At 43.6% G+C, this 23278-nt stretch overlaps 1 protein-coding gene across 2 annotated transcripts in view; it reads right to left on the minus strand.

The window, feature by feature from the left end:
* Positions 1–675: 675 nt before the first annotated feature.
* Positions 676–23278, minus strand: part of LOC139576941 (multiple epidermal growth factor-like domains protein 9) — a 44901-nt gene continuing 22298 nt past the window's right edge. The window contains exons 3-6 of one of the 2 annotated variants that reach the window (XM_071403561.1): positions 10968–11107; positions 9870–10019; positions 3054–3323; positions 676–2935 (exon numbers count right to left, since the gene is read on the minus strand). In XM_071403561.1, the coding sequence (XP_071259662.1) occupies positions 2421–2935; positions 3054–3323; positions 9870–10019; positions 10968–11107 (1075 nt within the window). In that variant the 3' untranslated portion in view covers positions 676–2420. Of the gene's footprint in view, positions 2939–3053; positions 3324–9869; positions 10020–10967; positions 11108–23278 lie in introns of both variants that reach the window. The other variant, XM_071403560.1, reaches the window with a different exon arrangement.

A 23278-nucleotide genomic window follows, 5' to 3' on the forward strand; every position in this document is an offset into this window, starting at 1 on the left:
AGGTATAGGAGGGGACAGTAGGCCTAGTTGGACAAGGCTATCTGAATGTGCACATGATGTAAGTTTGAGGTAGCCTAAATATTCATTATTTAATAGAAAAAAATGCACTGACAATTATGTGACTAAAATGGCTGTAACTAAAACTAGACTAAAATTGTCCAGAGTTGTAGTCGACTGATGGTAATTAAACCAGCAAAGGATGAAATGACTCAAATGTGACTAAGACTAAAACCTAAGAGTAAAACTAAAATAGCTACCAAAATGAACACTGCTGCTTGGCTGCCCAGGCTGGCACTGACAGGACACCCCTCCGTTGTTCCAGAGCTCCTGGGGTCCCAGCAGTGGCTGAGGTGGAGCTACTGTTACACAGTACCAAGCCATGTACACATGAAAACATTTTACCATGTTTCCGCGTATGCCCATAAAAAGGAAGCAAAGACTATGACAATATGAAACAACAAACAAATTAAAACAATCAGCCCAGTCTTCCCTGTTGAAATTACCCTACACTTCATTAGCACTGGTGAGTGACTCAAATGATTGGCATCATTATTTAGTTGATGTCATTAAGCCTTCAATTCACAGAAATGCTGCCACTGTAAAAACAATATAACGAAAGAAAATTCCAGGTAGGGTAAACATGCAAATGTAAAGGAGTTAAACACAGTTACAGACTAACCAATAAACCCAATTTTATTTAGCATTGTGTGTGACATTTTCAGTTTGTACTATTTACAGTTTTTTCCATTCATTATTTAACAGTAGTTAGGGATGATGGCATGTAGCATATCCTGCAACACAATACAGAGGGTAGGTCTATTGATAGTTAATTTCCTGTGTGGACTGTGCCGAGCCCATATTTGAGTCTTTCAGTGTAAGGGTACTGACTGTTCTGAGCGTAAACTGCACTCTACCTGTACAATAATAATGATCCTATTCACATTCATCTGTACAACGTCCTACTCTTATGTACAGCGATCACACTGGGGAAAGAGGCATTCCCTGAGGAGTGAGTTCCCTTACTAGCTTAACTCACTCATGATACTTTTACCAGAAACAAATCCAGGATATCAATTGTAGTTTATTAAAAACACGAGCGGGATTAACGGTGATGCTGCCAGCAACACATCACCAAGATCTGTTTCTATTTTGTACTGTTAAGACTTACATAAGAAATTGTGGCTGGCATCATTGTGTCCTAGAAGTGGATTACTTAAATGAAACCAGCCTAAATGGACTAGTACTAATTTGTTTTGCAAGAATTTGTTAAGCAACTTCCATTGAGGTAGGCATTTCTCAAACCAGCAGATTAGCACACCATCAGTAAATAGGTCAAAGTGATAATCATAACGAACAATAGGACCTACTGCCCTGCAGTGAACAGTAGTGAGTAGAGAGAGGATACAATGTCTGTTTGTTTTATCATCTAAACACCCCTCGTTAATACTCAAGGTAAGGACCTGGAGATTCTTTATACAGGATACAACTGAAAACAAAAGAGGATGTCATTAAGCCAGCAGCCTTCCCATTTCCTATATCACTCACAAAAAAGACATACATATGAAAACATTTTGCCCTTTTCAATTTGCATTCAATATAGCAAACAATTCAAAACACCATGAAAAGCACATCTTACATGCGCAACATTTATCCCAAAATGAAAACTTGAAAATAAATAAGAAATGAATCAAAATAAATGGAATAACAATCATCGTCTAGACTAGATCTCTGTTCAAGTTATAACTTAAACTGTTAGTTCGTTTTAAAAGGGTCTGAAATGCTAGGGTTCCTAGTGTAGTCTGATGTCCCTTGAGCTGCATAAGGAACAGTGTGCCATACAACAGAGACATGGGAAGAATCTCAATTGCATACTCCTCGTGTCCTCTCTCCTCACTTCCTTCAGAGGGGAGGGACCTCTGACTTTCACTCTCATCCAATCGGTTTGGAGAAGGAGGCTTGGAGAGATAATACGAAGAGTATGCAATTGAGATTCTCCCATGGTCCTCTACTCTTGCATGGGCAAACTCCCCATTACCACAACCATCCACATCTGCTATAGTGCCCTCTGCAGGCACAACTGAATTGAAAAAGTCTACTCTTCTTTGGACCCTTCATCGACTTCTTCTTTTACGTGAATCACTCAAATCTGAAATGGAGCCCAAACGTAAGGACAAACAGAAACATACCATTCCTTTTTTCTTTGCAAACATCTGTCAGTCTGTTGGTGTCCTTCTGCTCCACAGAAGGAGAGAGGAGCTGGGTAGAAGGAGTCGAGTTACGCATTGAGCTTTGGGTTTGGTGTCCAGCAGCTTTGAAAGTCTTTATCCATTTCATGCCTCTGTCCTGTGAAGCAGGCAGCCAGGCCGGAAGCCTCTGAGTGTCCAGTCTGTCCGCAGTGTGCTGTCTGTCTGCCCTGTAGGCTAGGCCTTGTAGCAGTTGCCCTGGTTGGTGAGAGCCAGCTGGCCGTTGGGCGCCACCTCGTTGGCCTCGTCTTCCAGCAGGCCAGACACGTCAGCGTTGGGAATGCTGTCATGGTAACTGCTGAAGCTGATGTTGTCCTCCTTCAGCTCAATGGTCCAGAAGGGAGCGTTGAGCTTGCGGTTCTGGTACTCTCTGTAGGTGTACACTCCTCCCACAAAGCCCAGCAGCAGCACCACTACTAGGATGATGACGGCCAGGACGATGATGTTGAACTGGGTCCAGGAGACCTCTGTGAGAGCGGCCGTGGTATTGACTGTGGGGCTGCCCAGGCTGGTGAGCAGGGCCTGGGTGGTGGCTATGCTCAGTAGGATGCTGGAGTTAGTGGTGGAAGGGGGAGCACTGGTGGGCACCGTGGCAGTCAGGCCCTTGCTGCTGGGGGTTGGAGCAGAGGTTGTAGTGGTGGTTTTAGGGGTCTCTGTTGTTGTAGCAGGCTCTGGGGTAAGAACGATCCGTGCTGCTAGAAAACAAATTATTCACAATGTGAATGGGAATGAATTGAGCTAATCATGGCTCATTCAATAACTTCACAACTACTAATACTCCTCTGCACCAAATTATTGGATGACGCTTACCTGGGCGAGTGCAGTTGTGAGCAAGGGCGTCCCCTGTGAAGCCGGGGGCACAGAGCTGGCATTGAGGCCCCGTGGTGTTGACGGTGCAGCTCAGGCAGTGGCCAGTGTCAGGGTGGCAGAGCTGGGCCGGCCCTGTAGGGTCTGCGTTCCCACTGCAGTCGCAGGGGACACACACACCATTGGCACTGTAGAAGCCAGCCTTGCACCGGTCACACTGCTGACCGCTGTACTCAGACAGGCACTGGTCACACACTGGGAACCCATCAGAGTCTAGGGAAACAAAAACACACGCTAATACATGTCAGTCATAAATCCTAAAATAGACTTGGCTGATGCACCACCACTAGATGGGACCAGAATGCCAAAGAGATTGATTTCTAATACTGTACAACACAGAGGGTAAGCCCTATGGCAGTGTCTAGTATTCTACGGGCTACATACGGGCTACATATGGGCTACACATGGGTTATATAAGACTACCCTGGCTAATAATACGATTTTCTGTTGAAGAATGAGACATTTTTTAACTTCCCCAAAAGACTCAGTGAAAATATTCAACGATAATATAATAATAACATGCCATTTAGCAGACACTTTTATCAAAAGCGACTTATAAACACACGTCTCTACAGCCCGGAATCAAATTCAGTTGAACTGTTTTTAAAGACTGATCCCTTGTATCAGAGCATCATCATCACTCCTCATTATCAGGAGTCAGCTTTCTCCTCCAGCCTCTGGACCTTAGTAATATGATGCTACTATACAGTGCCTTCCTTCTCTCCTAATGGCTTCACTAACTGTAATATATCCCCTTTTGATGTTGTCACATCCATTAAGGGCCAAGAGCTCTGACACCAAATATTATTGAGCACAGTAATTAGGCTTGCTGCATGTCATTAGTGTAAGTGTTGATCCCCTCCTACTAAACAAGTTAATCAAGAAAATAACCACACATTTAATGGTACCTCAAATTTGTGCTGCAGGCTTTAGTCTGCTCAAGATCATTAATCTCTAAATCATATCTAACTCGTTCAGACTTATGGGAACAATATTTGTGCCCACAACAGACACACTTTTAAAGCCACAATAAAAATTATAGAAAAGAGTTAGACCAACAAAGTGTAAGAGTGATAACAACTCTTATCTATAGGCAGTTTCTGATTGGTCTGTTTTAACCCCGGACTGCTGGCAGTGGAAACGCTTCCGTCAGAGTGAGCCGATGTGTTATATCACGAGGAGAGAACATGACCCAGTCAGCACGGTGACGGCTGGGGGACAAACCTTCACATGATGATACTCTACAACCTGACCTGGATATTTACCCAATACCTTTACCATCCTCCCTGTCTACTGCAATACAGCCAGCTCAGTCACTTACAGGCCTGAACATCATTTTCAATCCAGTTCTCACACACACACACACACACACACACACACACACACACACACACACACACACACACACACACACACACACACACACACACACACACACACACACACACACACACACACACACACAAAAGGCCGAGTTTGAGCTGAACATAGAGCACACTGAACATCATGGGCACAGCTGGCCCACTTCACAGCAAGCTAGTCAGGCAGCAACAGAACAGAGGGGGGTGGGCACCACACTCCATTGACTTCACAAGGCAGCAATAGGAGGATCATGTTGTGTGTGTGTCCCTTCCCCTCGCAGTGCAGTGATGTAGCTGCTCAGCTCAGCCCCCCTCAGCCCTGGCCGGGCAAACAACCTGACAGGCTTCAGAACCCTCTCCACATGGCTGTTGCCAGGCTGCTGGGACCCAATGGGAGGCTATCAGCAGTCACATGGCTGCGGCTGATTGGTCAGATCAGAGGTAGGGAGGAGGTGAGAGAGAAAGACAGACAGGGACTCTATGTATGTCTGTGTCACCAAGGCTCAGGCCTCAGCTGCTGAGGTATCAGTTTAGTATGGGTACAAACTAATGCTGGCTTGCCTGGTTAAAACATGCTTAATATCAAATACGTGTCTACATGAGCACAGACATACACTGTGACCTAGACTTTTGTGATGAAGCTGATGTGAGCAGACCCATGCTCGGTGATGAAACAACATGACCAGCTGGGATAAGACAGATAGGTGGGATTAAACATCATCAACCAGAGGGTCCAGATATTGATTCTTTGACAAACCATCACAAGTAAATTGCAATTATCCCTGCGGATGGGGCTATAATAATTGTCAGGGGTGCAACTTTCACTGGGGACGGGGGCCCCACATTCTGAAATTGCATTTTTGTCTCCCCCCAGTTTTATCATTGGAATGTGATACAAAACGAGTCAACGCTGTGCTTTAGGATTTTGCGGATGCCTCCTAGCAGTTGGGTAAGCTGTTTAGAGATGCCCCCCCCCTCTCTCTTCTATAACCAAAGTTGCACCCCTGGTAATGGGGACTAGAGCCTTCATCCCTGGCAGTGACCGTTGATGGTGTTTTGCTGTTGGAACATTAAGAGTACTTCTGGGCCACTACCTTCTGTGGTCACTCTCTCTCTGCCAGGCAGGGCACACCAAGACATAATGACAGATACACCAGCCTAGTAAAAGAACCACAAGAAACCCGAAAACACCATCCAACCTGGAACTGAAAAGATATCATCCTTGCAATCTCCAAAACATAACAGCCACAACAGGACAATTCTTTTGGGACGTCGTAAAGGACCATTCGCCGAAACTAAAGAGATATAGCTAGTTAACGACCTCCTTTTCCACGTGGAAAGAAAATGCTGGACAGAGACTTGCTAGCTATGTTAGCTAGCTGGGATTTTCTACAAGGAATCTGCCACACAAAAAAAGCTTCTCCCAAGTGGGTGTGACACCTACTCCTGTTGCCTGCTGCACTGCTGCTTGGATTCCACCTGGCAATTTGATCACTGTCTGCCATGGCCTGTTTCTCCGTCTGGTACAGGTACCCCCGCCACACTCCCCTCTCTCTCCCGAGCTTTCGCTCGCCTCCAGCACACACGCACTGTTGGGGCGAGTGACTCTGAACTTACAATGGCTAGCCCCAAGTCGTATTCTTTTTATTGTGCTTTATGCTATTTGCCTCATGACTCCTGCGTGCTTTGTTGACTATGAACTTGCTTGTTAACCCAACCGTAGGACAGAGTATGTTTGTTCCCACACTTGGGACTCTGACTCTCTATTGGTTACATGGACTCTTGGCCTCCCATCCTATTCTAATCACCACTTGCTGGCTTTGTATTCATGTTACCTGATGAAATTGCTGTACAATATTATCTTGTTGCTATCTAATGCACATTCAAATGTTATACATCAACACTGCAGAGCTCTCCCTGTCCTCTGCCGTGCCCTGATTATATTACAGTAGATGATATCTGGAAATGTGCATGTACAGCCTGGCCCATCTACTGTTGCTAGCCCCAATTCTGACTTGTGCTCTGATATCTGCTTCACTTATTTCTGCTCTCTTAAATGCCTGGGTTTCCTGCACGTTAACACTAGAAGCTTATTACCTAAAATGGATCCATTGAAAGTGTGGGTTCACAGCTCCAATCCAGATCTGTTGGTCATTACTGAGACGTGGTTAAGAAAGAGTGTTTTGAACACTAATGTGTTCAAAACACAGATCGGCAAGACAGATCTTCCAAAGGTGGTGGAGTGGCAATATTTACCAAGGAACACCTCCACTGCTCTCTCTGTCCCGAAACAATTAGATTTTATGGTTTTATGCAATAAACTTTCAAATAGCTCTTTGTTGACTGTTGCTGGCTATTATCGTACACCATCAGCACCGGCCTGTACCGTACCTGCCCTAAGCTCTCTCCTGGCCCCTTACACTAAGTCTGAATTTGTCCTGCTAGGTGACCTAAACTGGGACATGCTTAAACCACATGACCAAGTTCTAAAGCAATGAGACTCCCTAAATCTTTCTCTGATTATTACTAATCCCACAATGTTATGACTCCAAACACCCAGAAAAGGCTACTCTCCTTGATGTTATCCTCATAAATAATCCTGATAGGTATCAGTCTGGTGTTTTCTGTAATGACCTGACTTGTCATAGACGCTTGCTAAAAAACTTTTATGAGCAAGCCTTCCTTCATGACCTGGCCTATGTACATTGGTATAGAATCAGCTTGATCCCCTCTGTCGAAGACGCTTCGACCTTCTTTTTTTATATTTTCAGTGGTATTGTTAACAAACACACCCCCATAAAGAAAATGACAATTAAAAACAAGTGCAGCCCCTGGTTCGACCGTGATCTGGCAGAGTTACTCCACCTCAAGAATTCCATTTGGCGAAAGGCTCTGCACACGCATACTCAGGCTGACTGGCTCTCGTTCAGGCAAATGAGAAATAAGTGCACTCAGGCTATCCGGAAGGCCAAAGTTAGTTACTTTAAGAAGCAGTTCTCTCTCTGTGGGTCTAACCCCAAGAAGTTCTGGAAAACAGTTAAAGACCTGGAGAATAAACCCTCCTCCTCACAGATGCCCATGTCCCTTAATGTTGATGATGTGGTTGTTACTGACAAGAAGCACATGGCTGAGCTCTTTAAATCACCACTTCATTAAGTCAGGATTCCTATTTGACTCAGCCATGCCTCCTTTCCTCATCTCCCACCCCTTCTAATGCGACTAGCCCCGATGCTCCTCCCTCTTTTCCCCTGCCCTGCTACACAGTTTCTCCCTACAGGCGGTCACTGAGTCTGAGGTGCTAAAGGAGCTCCTAAAACATGACCCCAAAAAACCATCTGGGTCAGACGGTTTATACCCTTTCTCAAGTCGAATCAAATGTTATTTGTCACATACACATGGTTAGCAGGTGTAAATGCGAGTGTAGCAAAATGCTTGTGCTTTTAGTTCCGACAGTGAAGTAATATCTAACAAGTAATCTAACAATTCCCCAACACTACCTAATACACACAAATCTAAAGGGGTGAATGAGAATATGTACATGTAAGTATACAAATGAGCGAGCGGCATTCTACTTTAAGGTTGCTGCCCCTATCATCGCCAAGCCTATCTCTGACTTTTTTAACTTGTCTCTCCTCTCTGGGGAGGCTCCCATTGCTTGGAAGGCAGCCATGGTGGGTCCTTTATTTAAAGGGGGAGATCAAGCTGATCCTAATTGTTATAAGCATATTTCTATTTTGCCCTGTTTATCAAAAGTGTTGGAAAAACTTAGCAATAATCAACTAACTGGCTTTCTTGATGTCTATAGTATTCTCTCTGGTATGCAATCTGGTTTCCGTTCAGGTTATGGATGTGTCACTGCAACCTTAAAGGTCCTAAATGATGTCACCATTGCCCTTGATTCTAAGCAATGTTGTGTTGCTATTTTTATTGACATGGCCAAAGCTTTTGATACGGTAGACCATTCCATTCTTGTGGTGCCTCTGAGGGGTCTTTGGCCTGGTTTGCTAACTACCTCAAAGGGTGCAGTGTATAAAGTAAGAACATCTGCTGTCTCAGCCACTGCCTGTCACCAAGGGAGTACCCAAGGCTAGATCCTAGGCCCCACGCTCTTCTCAATTTACATCAACAACATAGCTCAGGCAGTAGGAAGTTCTCTCATCCATTTATATGCAGATGATAGTCTTATACTCAGCTGGCCCCTCCCCGGATTTTGTGTTAAACGTTCTACAATAAAGCTTTCTTAGTGTCCAAAAAGCTTTCTCTGCCCTTAACCTTGTTCTGAACACCTCCAAAACAAAGGTCATGTGGTTTGGTAAGAAGAATGCCTCTCTCCCCAACGGTGTGATTACAACCTCTGCGAGTTTAGAGCTTGAGGTAATCACCTCATACAAGTACTTGGGAGTATGGCTAGACGGTACACTGTCCTTCTCTCAGCACATACCAAAGCTGCAGGCTAAAGTTAAATCTAGACTTGGTTTCCTCTATCGTAATCGCTCCTCCTTCACCCCAGCTGCCAAACTAACCCTGATTCAGATGACCATCCTACCCATGCTAGATTACGGAGACATAATTTATAGATCGGCAGGTAAGGGTGCTCTCGAGCAGCTAGATGTTCTTTACCATTCGGTCATCAGATTTGACACCAATGCTCCTTATAGGACACATCACTGCACTCTATACTCCTCTGTAAACTGGTCATCTCTGTATAGCTGGCGCTTATTTATAAAACCCTTAGGCCTCACTCCCCCCTATCTGAGATATCTACCGCAGCCCTCAGCCTCCACATACAACACCCGTTCTGCCAGTCACATTCTGTTAAAGGTTCCCAAAGCATACACATCCCTGGGTCGCTCCTCTTTTCAGTTCACTGCACCTAGCGACTGGAACGAGCTGCAAAAAACACTCAAATTGGACAGTTTTATCTCAATCTGTTCATTCAAAGACTCAATCATGGACACTCTTAATGACTGTTGTGGCTCCTTCGCGTAAGTTATTGTCTCTACCTTCTTGCCTTTTGTGCTGCTGTCTGTGCCCAATAATGTTTGTACCATGTTTTGTGCTGCTGCCATGTTTTGTTGCTACCATGCTGTGTTGTCATGTGTTGCTGCCTCGCTATGTTGTTGTCTTAGATCTCTCTTTATGTAGTGTTGTGGTGTCTCTTGTTGTGATGTGTGTTATGTCCTATATATATATATTATTTTTTTCTTCTCAGACTCCATCACCGCTGGAGGCCTTTTGGTAGGCTGTCATTGTAAATAAGAATTTGTTCTTAACTGACTTGCCGAGTTAAATAAAGTTTAAAAAAATAAATAGAAGTAGCAACCAGACCGGCAAGGGTTCTAATAAGGCGACCTAACTAAGAAGGGCACTACTGAGGCAGGGGGTAGTGGCTACTCACCGGTGTGACAGGTGCCAGTGGAGGTGGTGTTGGAGCAGGGGCAGGCGACACAGGCATCGGTGGTGGCAGCACCAGAGCTGCGGTAGAATCTGGGCGTGCACTCCTCACAGTTGGGTCCTTGAGTGTTGCCCTGGCAGTTCAGACAGACGCCTGTGTGGAAAAGGAGAGAATATTATGGTTAAAATGTTTTGAAAACTGTCGGAAATATGATACATGCCATTTGTTGACCACACCTAAACCCTATGGTGGTTTTGTTTGTACACGTTAGAGCAGCAAATACTGCTATCCTGTTGATTTGAATTTGAGCCTCAGGTTGTTGAGTTACCTGTTCTTGGGTCTTTACTCTGCCTGGGCTGGATGGTGAACTTCTTCTGTTACTCTATACCTGTTTAGTAACGCTGTAATTACCCTAGTAACACTATTGTATTAATATACTGTTTATATACTTACATTCAAATTGACTATTTCATTGGCAATTACATAGTGATGGAGTTGAGTGTTTTTTGTGGAATAGAAATGATTCTGTGTAGTGGGACATTGCAGATGTCCTTTGTTCTCTAAAATGAAGGAATACACTGAACACTGTTGTTTTCTCTGTCCTTCTCGATAGTAATGATAGTGGTGTTCTCTATCTAAAATCAATGACCCTATAGAGGTAGGAACAATCATCTTGATTTTCCAGTTTTCTGATTGAAATGGAACTGGTTACTGCCATGTTAATCTGGAAGAGACAGAGAGTCTGTTTGTTTTTTAACATGCCCTCAGGTTTCTTATGTAACGCTTCCTGGCTGACTGAGAGGGTCATTCTAGTTGATATCAGACCTGAGCTAAGGAAGTAAATATACGGCATTCCTCCATTGATCCCAGGAAAGACTACTGTGCCATCTGGTTATGTATTACAATAGCAAACAGATGGTTTCTACAATTCCATCCAACTTCACCCCCTTCAAGCCTCTCAATATCTTTGTGTCCACTCACACAACAATACACAGCTGTGGAGACGGGGACGGAGACGAACAGGATTAATGTGTAGCAGAAACAAGAAAGAGTGATTGTTGTGGTTTGTTGATAGAAGGTGTGGTGTAGTGGATTACTCACCAGATTGTGGGTGGCAGTAGTTAGTAAGGTTGTTGCACTGGCAGGGTTGGCACCCCGTGCTGCTGAAACGGAAGAAGCCTGGGTGGCACTCGTCACACTTGGGCCCGTACACTCCCGTCTTACACACACACATTCCTGAGCTGAAAGGACAGGAGCGCACAGTCAGCACACGGTCACATACTTTGACTCTTTTCTATTTGATTGTCCAGCCTTTAGGTTCTGTAACAACTTAACTGTACTGCTGTAATGGTGGAACTGCTCTATTTGGTTAGAGACTCTTCTGATGGCAGGATTGTACTAGCCATGACATTCTGTGGTTTCATGCATGATATCCTACAGGTTCCCCCTGAGTGGTTTCTTCCATCAATCCATCTGCTACCCATAACTCCCATCACAATCCCTTCCCTGGTTAACCAAATCCTTCACTCTGTCTGTGGTGAACAGAACACAGCTACTCCAGTCAGATTCAATAACATGGCATAGCCTAGCCCCCCATCCTCCACAGTTCTAAGCTGTCTAGGCCTTTCATATATAATTCTACTAACATGTTTGGCATGTTCTGGGGGCAAGGGCAGCACGGTAGAGTCTGGAACACAAACTGGAGCACTCCAGGGACATCTGGTCCAAGGCTGTAGACAGTAGCTGCCTGGATCACACAGCCTACAGGCCAGGTATGATTATACTCAGCCTAGCAGAGTCTCTTTCTGCCAGGTTCTCATCACAAGCTAGGTTGCCATCCAATTGGCGACAGATAAAAATCAGTGTATGATGACAGTGCACACAAAATGTACGTTTTTCGCTTAAGTTTTAATGTACCGAATACAAAAATCTAAAGTTCAATGTGTATCAGGTACCAAGGTAAGACCCAAGTGCAAAATGTGTGAAGCAACCATGTTTATTGTAACAACAGGGGCAGGCAAATGACAGGTCAAGGCAGGCAGGGGTCGATAATCCAGAGTAGATGCCAAGGTACAGGACGGCAGGCAGGCTCAGGGACAGGCAGAGTGGTCAGGCGGGCGTGTACAGGGTCAGGACAGGCAAGGGTCAAAAACCAGGAGGACAAGAAAAACAGAAACTGGAAAAACACAGGCATAAATACACAGGGGATAATGGGAAAGACTGGTAACATCTTGGTGGAGACAATCACAAAGACAGGTGAAACAGATCAGGGCTTGACAATGTGTTTCCACTGCATTTTCAACTCTAACGATAGTTGTCACAAAAACAAAAAAAGACTCTGGTCTTGGCATTTTTGGTATTTTATTATGATCCCCATTAGTTGCTGCGAAAGCCGCAGCTACTCTTCCTGGGGTCCACACAGAACATAAAACATGACATAACACAGAACATTAATAGACAAGAATAGCTCAAGGACAGAAGTATAAACACTTAAAAACAGCACACAGCCTACATATCAGTACATACACACACTATCTAGGTGAAATTGGGGAGAGGCGTTGTGTCGTGAGGTGTTGCTTTATCTGATTTGAGCAATATGAGATGGAAGGGAGTTCCATGCAATAATGGCTCTATATAATACTGTACACTTTCTTGAATTTGTTCTGTATTTGGGGACTATGTGTTTTAAAGTATGTGGGATTTAGCCAACAGCTTGCAGATACAGTGCGGGTAGGCTGTGCGGATAGGATAGTCTACATTGAGATTATTATGGATAAGAGCAAGAATATTTTAATTTGTCAAACAGCAGTCAAGCATTGATCAACATGTCACCAGAATAAGACCCTCAATATTTATTGGAACTGAGCATCAAGCTCATCACTGTTCCCATTTTTTATGCCCTGTGAAGTTCATCATCATTTATTTCATCTGTAACCTAATTGATGGCATGGTTTCCTGAGTCGTAGTAGGAGGACCACGCAACATATAATCGCGTGACTCGATAAATATACTTTGATATATTTTTTTATATCAATATTTCATATTTCTTGCATAATTCATTTTAGATCCCACCATGTCAAATGAAAAATTATCGGTCGGCATTTATAAAATTGTATCGAAACGTCCTTTTTCCATCACAGCTGACGTGATTTTTTAAATATGGTATGACTTTACTTGCATATAACTGTGGATGGATGGAAACGTGGTTATAGACTATTAGAGAGTGACCTTGGAGTGAATGGGTACCTGTGGGACCCTCTTCAGGAATTCAGCCCGTCTCAAGGGCCCCTCAGCAAGACACAAAAGAACAAACCCTCTCCTACACAGCCCCATCTCCTGCTGGGTAGAAAGAGCGGTCGCTATGACTAAAGAGAAGAAAGATCTGTCTCGAGCAATAACTAATTCACACCCAGTTGCCTCTGGTCATCATGGACTGACATGCAATTTATAACAACCCTGAACTGTACCGTGGGGCTCTGCAGGGTTGGGCTATGATCTAAAAAAAAAACAGGCAAGTCATTCATGACAAAGAATTCACTGTGGTTTTGATTACGATACAATCCCTTTTGGAAGGAGATAAAAGAGAAAAATTACTACACACAAGAATAAATACTGTTTATCATTTGTTTATATCAATCTAAATCTCTGAGATAATAAAATGGCGGGCTAAAACTAAACAATGAATTAGTGTGCTGCTGATGATGATGCCTATACTAGCTGTGTATGATTGCTGACAGCTGGAACTAAGCTATCTCAGTAGAGGGTGCTTTCTATTTGATTATCCAGTCTTGCTCTTGCCCAATTAAATCCAATTAAACTTGAGCTCTTTAGCACCCCTTCGAGCTTTGAACATCACTTATTTCATTCGCTAATGCCAACACACTCCACTGCATTTCACCTGCACATTCCACATACTGCTGCGCGGTCAGCCTGCCAAACATACGAGCTGATGCTCCTATTGAATCATACATTAGACAAACTGGAGGAAAACAAAGGGGTATGTTCATTCACAGAAAATAAATGTAAAACATTTAAAAATGTATCAGAAGAAAAAGAAAAAAGACTGAAGGCTGCACATCTATAGGCTACGTACACACACGCTCTCTGATTCCAATCATCATGTGTGCTGATCCCAGAGTCTCAAAGGAAAAACACACAGCGATGAGTCACGCCTGATCACTCCCTTTCATCAAAAACAATCAACAAAATAGATCTGTGGACTACAACCAGCAAATAGCAATCCAGCTCCCAAGAAGTGACAGAGCAGTTGCCTCAATGCCTTCCCATGAGTGCGTGGGCCTTATTCAAATGAGGCTTTGTTAAAACACTGCTCTTCATGCAATTCTAATGTTGATGGTAATGCTTAGTGGGGCGTGTGTAAAAAAAGAAAGAAAAGATCTATATATTTTTTAAAGACGAAAAACACACGTGTACAATCATATGACTCCATGGGAGTGGAGGCAGAGAGGAGAATGCTACAGTAGCAGTAGACTGGGACAGTGAGCAATAGGGACGTGACACAGTAGGGAAGTGACAGCTATTTTCTGTTAAAGTGTTGCAGAATCAACAGCACTGCTAATACCGTAGGGCTATTCCTGACGCTTCCATCTTGATGAGCAAAACTTTTGTGGAAAGTACTACACTGCGTACAGACCTTGCTTCCATTCAGCCACAAGAGCATTAGTGACGTAAGGCACTGATGTTGGGCGATTATGGTTGGCTTGCAGTCGGCATTCCAATTCATCCCAAAGGTGTTTGATGGGGTTGAGGTCAGGGCTCTGTGCAGGCCAGTCAAGTTATTGTCATGCTGAAACAGGAAAGGGCCAAACTGTTGCCACAAAGTTTGAAGCACAGAATTGCCTAGAATGTCATTGTATGCTATAGTGTTAAGATTTCCAAAGGGGCCTAGCCCGAACCATGAAAAACAGCCCCAGACCATTATTCCTCCTCCACCAAACATTACAGTTGGCACTATGCATTCGGGCAGGTAGCGTTCGCCTGGCATCCGCCAAACCCAGATTTGTCCGTCAGACTGCCAGATGGTGAAGCAAGATTCATCACTCCAGAGAACGCGTTTCCACTGCTCCAGAGTCCAATGGCGGTGAGCTTTCCCCACTTCAGCCGACACTTCGCATTGCGCATGGTGATCTTAGGCTTGTGTGCGGCTGCTCGATCATGGAAACCCATTTCATGAAGCTCCCGAAGAACAGTTATTGTGCCGATGTTGCTTCCAGAGGCCGTTTGGAACTCGGTAGTGAATGTTGCAACCGAGGACAGACGATTTTTAAGTGCTATGCGCTTCAGCACTCGGCGGTCCCGTTCTGTGCGCTTGTTTGGCCTACCACTTTGCGGCTGAGCCGTTGTTGCTCCTAGATGTTTCCACTTCACAATAACAGAACTTACAGTTGACCAGGGCAGCTCTAACAGGGCAGAAATTTGACTAACTGACTTTGGAAAGGTGGCATCCTATGACGATGCCATGTTGGAAGTCACTGAGCTCTTCAGTAAGGCCATTCTACTGCCAATGTTTGTTTATGGAGATTTCATGGCTGTGTCCTCGATTTTATACACCTGTCAGCAAGTGGTGTGGCTGAAATAGCCAAATCCACTATTTGAAGGAGTGTCCACATACTGTTCTATATATAGTGTATCTACAATATAAAATACATACTGTATGTGTGTGTAGAGTGCATGTGTTATCATGTGTATGTGTGTGTCTGTGCCTGTGAGTATGTGTCTCTTCACAGTCCCCACTGTTCCATAAGGTGTATTTTTATCTGTTTTTACCTGATGTGGAATAGCGTTCCATGTAGCCATGGCTCTATGTAGTACTTTGCGCCTCTCATAGTCTGTTCTGGACTTGGGGATTGTGAAGAGACCTTTGGTGGCATGTCTTGTGGGGTATGCATGGGTGTCCGAACTGTGTGCTAGTAGTTTAAACAGACAGCTCGGTACATTCAGCATGTCAACACTTCTTACAAAAACAAGTAGTGATGAAGCCAATCTCTCCTCCACTTTGAGCCATGAGAGATTTACATGCATATTATTAATGTTGGCTCTCCGTGTACATTTAAGGGCCAGCCGTGCTGCCCTGTTCTGAGCCTATTGTAATTTTCCAAAGTCCCTCTTTTTAAATTTTTACATTATTTTTAAGCCATCCACCACTGCCACTCTTCAGAGGACACATCTTTTGGAGTTTTTACAACTTTTCTCCTACATATACATACATTTTACATACATGGTACTTTTATAAAAAGCAATCACATAACAATAAACATGACCAAACATAAGTTCTTTAATCTCAACCCTCAGCCACTCTCAGCCCATCCCACCTACTGTATCACCATAGACCACCCTCGTTTAGTTTCCATGTGCCATACATTTTTCAATTGTGCTGTGATGTTTTACATACATTTCTAACCTTTCTAATCGCATAGTATTCACAGATTGTGAACTAAAGATGAAAACCTTTCCTACGAGTATTACTATATTATTTATTGACTGACAATGGCTTTCCAAATCTCCCAACACAGCTATTTGTAAGGTTCCTTTTAAGTGAATGTTGTGATTTTTTACAATTCCTGAACCTGTGACCAGAAACAAGCTACATAGGGGCAATGCCAGAATAAATGATCTAGTTGTAACGGCTTTCCTCCATCTCTTCATCCGAAGAGGAGTAGCAAGGATTGGACCAAAGTGCAGCGCGGCTAGTGTTAAACATGTTTAATAAAGAACCAGTGAAACACTACAAACAACAATACAAAATAACAAATGTGCAAAAACCGAGACAGACCTATCTGGTGCAGACAATCACAGAGACAGGAAACAAACACCCACAAAATCCCAACACAAAACAAGCCTCCTATATATGATTCTCAATCAGGGACAACGATTACCATCTGCCTCTGATTGAGAACCATATTAGGCTGGACATAGAAACAGACAAACTAGACACACAACATAGAATTCCCACCCAGCTCACGTCCTGACCAACTAAACACATACAAAACAACAGAAAACAGGTCAGGAACGTGACACTAGTGATTCTGTCTCTTCGCATCTACAGAGCTGAGATTGTTGTATGCCCCATTTAAAGTCCCTCTTTGTGGCACCTGACCAAATGACTGGACAGTAGTCCAGGTGCGACAAAACTAGGGCCTGTAGGACCTGCTGTTAAGAAGGCAGAGCAGCGCTTTATTATGGACACACTTCTCCCCATCTTATCTACTGTTGCATCAACATGTTTTGACCTCAACTTTATCAATTTCCACATTATTCCTTACAAGATTTAGTTGAGGGTTAGGATTTAGTGAATGATTTGTCCCAAATACAATGCTTTTAGTTTTGGAAATATTTAGGACTAACTTATTTCTTGCCACCCATTCTGAAACTCTCGAAAAGCTCTTTGTTAAGTGTTGCAATAATTTCACTTGCTGTACTAGCTGACGTGTAAACTGTTACATAGACACACTGGCTTTACTCAAAGCCAGTGGCATGTCATTAGTAAAGATTGAAAAAAAGTAAGGGGCCTAGACAGCTGCCCTGGAGAATTCCTGATTTTACCTGGATTATGTTGGGAGAGGCTTCAATTAAAGAACAACCTCTGTGTTCTGTTAGACAGGGAGCTCTTGATCCACAATATAGCAGGGGTTGTAAAATCATAACAGATACATTTTCCATCAGCAGACTATGATCGATAATGACAAAAGCCGCACTGAAGTCTAAAAAAACAGCTCCCACAATATTTTTTTTGCATACATTTCTCTCAGCCAATCATCAGTCATTTGTGTAAGTGCTGTGCATGTTGAATGTCTTTCCCTATAAGTGTGCTGAAAGTCTGTTGTCAATTTGTTTACTGTAAAATAGCATTGTATCTGGTCAAGCACCATTTTCCCCAAAAGTTTACTAAGGGTTGGTAACAGGCTGATTAGTCAGCTATTTGAGCCAGTAAAGGGGGCTTTAGTATTCTTGGGTAGCAGAATGACTTTAGCTTCCCTCTAGACCTGAGAGCACACACTTTCTTGTAGGCTTAGATTGAAGACATGGCAAATAGGAGTGGCAATATCGTCCGCTATTATCCTCAGTAATTTTCCATCCAAGTTGTCAGACCCTGCTGTGATTCAAGCAGACAATAGTAGATAATCTCCTGGATCAGCTGATGATGGTCGACAATATCACTAGGCCTAACTAAACAGCTGGATACAAAATGCGCACCCAACAAATATGTATATTAGCCTACACAAAGCCTATTGGAGAACCACACAAGTTAGGTGACTCTTTTGGTTAGAAGATTTCAATTTTGCAATTGCATACATCATTTTGGGTTTGTGTGTCCATTAAAACAGTTTTCATGGTGTAGCCTCAAATAGTGGTGCTGCCGTTAATAGCACAATCTAGTCTGGACACTTTCCTATGTGCAGTGCAGGTCATTCATAATTCCCTCTCCTTTTCATATAGAATACTCTTCCAAGCTTTAGTGTGCTGCTGACAAACTTTTTAAAAAGTGTATTTATTTATTTAACCAGGCAATTCAGTTAAAACCAAATTCTTATTTACAATGACGACCTACCCCCGGACGACACTGGACCAATTGTGCACCACCCTATGGGACTCCCAATCACAGTTGGATGTGATACAGCCTGGATTCGAACCAGGGACTGTAGTGACACCTCTTACACTGAGATGCAGTGCCTTAGACCGCTGCGCCACTCGGGAGCCCCAAACAGCAGTTATTATTACAAGGTTGAAATAGATTTTTTTGATATGAGGATGTTTTTTTATTGATTAATGAATGTATTATTAGACTTATAGATTACATTTTTCAAGTTATTCGCCCAACCTTGTTTTATTTATTCTGTCTAAAAGGAAGGCAACGATTGCAGCCCATTTTTATTTATTAATTTTATACAATATTCTGCTCATATGAACACATTTATTTTAGGTGAACCAATATATGAGAGCCTTCAGACAGGTTTAAACGAGTTTCCCCACAGTGCCACGGAGCCACCAGCGCACACACACGTTGTTCCCCAGCCAATTGTGCACACACGGGCGGACGAAAGATTCACAGACAAAGGAGTTGACTTCTGCTGCAGCCTTCGCTATAAAATATAACACGTTGTGGCGCTGCTTCGATTCCTGACAGCCCTCTTATTTGGTAAAAATCACATAGGAATATAGATGCAGGTTCCCAGCGTCACTGTCAGTGATTCGGTCTCTCTGATGTAAGAGGCTTTTCTTTTCTCGCCAAAGAGAGCAGATGGTGAAAAAAATCAGAGTTTTATATGTTTGACAGGACGTAATCAGTGTTATACTACAGCACTGATCTCATCCTTGGTGGCCCAATTCTCCCAGACTGATATCACCTCCAAACCAACCTGCGATGACACACACCCTAGAAGCCACCATCTGTGATGACATCTATTGAGTCACAATGAAACTCTTTCAAATTGAATCTAAAATATAGATGATGATATGACAAATATTTTATATGTAGCTGGTAAAGGCATTCTGTGAGTAGTTATGACTGGAGGAAATAAAAACCACAGGATCCATTCAAACAGACATTTAGGGCAAAACAGACCTTAGATTAGAAAGGTTGGTATGGGGAACAAGGCTGGGGCCTCTATGGAAATGCCTCCTACGACCAGGATATGGTTGAAAAGCTAGTCACACTCACAATGACCACCTACCTAGCTTGTCAATGAGCAGTTTTACTCCAGGCCCAGGTTACAGCTCATGGTCCAATAGACCGGGCTGTGTTTTCTCCAGTGAGAGTGTGGCTAGGGGGAAAGAGGAAGGGGAAGGAGGGGCTTATTATTGTTTTTGGAGTGGTTTCACTGGGCTGCAGGCTGCGCTGTGGTAGGGTAGCCCAGCCGCTAAGTTCCGCGTTACAGCCGCATACTAACTAGGTCAGTATTACATGGCAACCAGGCTTAGCTTAACCCCGTTCTGCTGCTGCCGTGGCGATGCCTCCAATACGTTGCTCGTGTATGTCTGGGGAATCACAATAGACTGAGCACATATCTGTGATGCAGCAGCACTGACTGCATCCTCTTTAGCCACAGGGTGTATATGACCATGCGGGGTGGGAGCAGGGTCGTCAGTCAGGACAAACACACACCGTTTTATACCAAGCAGGTTTTAGATTCAGGGCTCACTCTGTCAGATCTTCAAAGAGAGAATGTTCAACAACAAGGGTCAAGAGTTGTGATCCATTCCGCAGAGCCCCTGGCTCAGGATCACACACTGGGCCAGTTATGTAACTGAGCTCAGAGTAAAGCCAGACAGAATGTGCTGGCAGTCAAGGCCACTGCACTGCACTCCAGCCATTAGAGCAACAAAGCCTCCCCACTGGGTTCCTTACACTAATACAGCCTGGGATGCGGCCTGCCACTTGCTAATGTGAGTGTGGGGTCGTCTGCAGTGCCCTGTCACTAGGCTTCTTACTACACAGCACTCTCTCCTTCTTTCTTCCTCCCTGTCAAAGAAAGCACACAGCTGGGCCGGTCTAGCATATACCAGATGAGTCCTGTCAGGTTTGGATCCCATGCACCTACCTACAACCTGCACTCCAGAGCGAATTGCATGCACCACTAGATCAAGAGGCTAGCTTGTCACTCTGGAGGAAAGAATAACAGTTTATTTCAGGTCTGAGCAAAGGACTTCACTGCGTGAACTGATGCATCACTTTGGTGCCAACCACCTCGGCTACCCCACTGTGCTCTGCTAAGCTGGTTCATAATGACATGACCCCATCACAGGGAAGGGAGGATATTGAGAGTGAGCTCCCCGGGTTTCCATTGATTGCCCCAGTAATTCTAAGTTGTTCAATCAAACCTACAGGAAAAGGGAGATACTTGCTCTGTGATCCTTGAAAACAGAGAGCTTTTTCAACGGAATATCCCAAAATAAAGAAATTCAAGCACCTGAAACACATTTACACCAAGACGTGTTTTTGTATTCTTTCAAAATGGCTCACAATCTCTCAATTCCTTCCTGACAAGAAATATGCAAACAAATTGTTATTGTAATTTGCTTAATCCACTGTATGAGAGCGTGAGACTAAAGGAATAGGCGGAAACAGCTGCACCCAAATCAATATTTAATTACAGACTGTTCCCATTCCATAGAGGACGAGGGTGAAAAATAAATGTGCAACTTTGAAAACAGTGCCCCTAAGAATTCACCCAAATAAACTATTGATATTTATGGCAAAAGGAATTAATCTGAGCTAGAACATTATTGTTTTTGGTAGTATATTGATTTAACTGTGGAGCTAAATAATGGTAGTGCGATTACAGAGCTGTACCATTTCATATCAGAATACAATCATTAACTAAGTTGCTAAGATACAGCATTATGAAGCCCCCTATAATATCATCTGGGGCTCAATACTACTGTCTCTTAGCAACAGCTAGTTTTCCACAGGCTTGAGATTAGTCTCATTTTTAGATTCAAATTCAGAGTGCTTAATAGTCACATGTACAGGGTTGCAGGTGTGATTGCAGGGTACAGTGAAAACATGCAGGACTAGGTGAAATAAAATAATGAAAATGGTAATAAAAACACATTTATCAGACATCCTACTGTCCTTGTACAGTTTATCTGTTCATCAAGCCCCCAGCCTATACACACGGAGACAGAAAGTGCAGTTGGCACTGTTTCCAATGCTACACTCCTAATTGTTTAGTATTAATTTAGGGCAGGTGGACCACCTGTTTAGAGCCCCTGTCACACCCTGATCTGTTTCACCTGTCTTTGTGCTTGTCTCCACCCCCCACCAGGTGTTTTTTTTAAATCTTTTTTTTTTTAACTAGGCAAGTCGGTTAAGAACAAATTCTTATTTACAATGACGGCCTACTGAGATGCAGTGCCTTAGACCGTTGCACCACTCGGTTGTCTCCCATCTTCCCCCAACTTCCCCTATTAACCCCTGTGTATTTATACCTCGAACTATTGCTAGTTCGTCCAAGTCGAGTCCTACCAGCATGTTCCTGTGTTTCCTGTGCTCTAGTTTTTGTTTTTCCTAGTCTTCCCAGTTTTGACCTTTCTGCCTGCCCTGACCCTGATCTTGCCTGCCGTTCTGTACCTGCCTGACTCTGATTTGGATTACGACTATTTGCCTGCCTTCACTTACCTTTTTCCTGCCTCTTGTACTATAATAAACTCTGAGACTTGTACTATCCGCCTCCTGTATCTGCATCTGGGTCTTAGCCTGAGCCGTGATAGCCCCACCTGTTAAGCAAGACATTTTGGCATTAATACATGTCACATATCAGTTTGCAAGCAATGTAAAAAAAAATATCTGCATTCAAACATGGTCTCTTTTTTGCTTTCTTGAGTAACGAAGCTCCAAAATGCAGGTGTTTCAGCCTAGCTTAGTGCTTTCTGTGGTGGTGGGACAGCCAGCGGAAAATACGGAACGTAGGGGTTGGTAATGTTCTCTAGTTGCGCCGTGATTGGCTCAGTGTTCTGTCATTCATGGGGACACTACGTCACTGCAAAATCTATGGGGAGAGCTCGAAAATTCAAGCCCCTTGGGTGCTGCCATAGAGTTACCTTGGAAGTGCCCATACATGCTTTATCTTGGCCAGGTCGCAGTTGCAAATGAGAACTTGTTCTCAACTAGCCTACCTGGTTAAATAAAGGTGAAAAAAAACAACAACAAAAAACAAGAAGGCACTAGGTCATTGGCCACAGATAAAATTACGTCAAATCACGTCATATCTACCGTAGCTTTGATTGGACTGATCATGTCAACCACATACTTCCAAAATGTTAGCTAGCATGCTAGACAAGCAGACATCATCATGAATGATCAAGAAGATAATGTCGCTGGAGGGGATGGCTGACGTTTTACAGACTCCTAACCAATTGTGCTATTTTGTTTGTTTTTTCGCATTGTTGTAACTTTTTTGTACATAATGTTGCTGCTACCGTCTCTTATGACGGAAAATAGCTTCTGGATATCAGAACAGCATTTACTCACCTCGAACTGGACGAAGATTTTTTCTTTAATGATTCCGACGCGAAGGATGTACTGCTTCTCTGAGACCAGGCCCAAATCCCTGTCATTCGCGTGATGAAAATATGGAAATACAGGGGGCGGAGATCGGGGTGCCTTAAGAGAATTTGTCGACAAGTGGGTAACTCGCCTCTACCATCCGTTCTATTGGCCAACGTGCAATCACTGGAAAATAAACTGGATGATTCTACTTTCGAGACTATCCTACCAACGGGACATTGAAAACTGTAATATCTTATGTTTCACCGAGTCGTGGCTGAACAACGACACGGATAATATAAAGCTGGCTGGGTTTTCCGTGTATCGGCAGGACAGAACAGCTACGTCTGGTAAGACGAGGGGTGGGGGTGTGTGTCTATTTGTCAATAGGTGCGGCTGGTGCGGC

Source organism: Salvelinus alpinus, chromosome 5 (assembly GCF_045679555.1).
Source record: "Salvelinus alpinus chromosome 5, SLU_Salpinus.1, whole genome shotgun sequence".
NCBI lineage: Eukaryota > Metazoa > Chordata > Actinopteri > Salmoniformes > Salmonidae > Salvelinus > Salvelinus alpinus.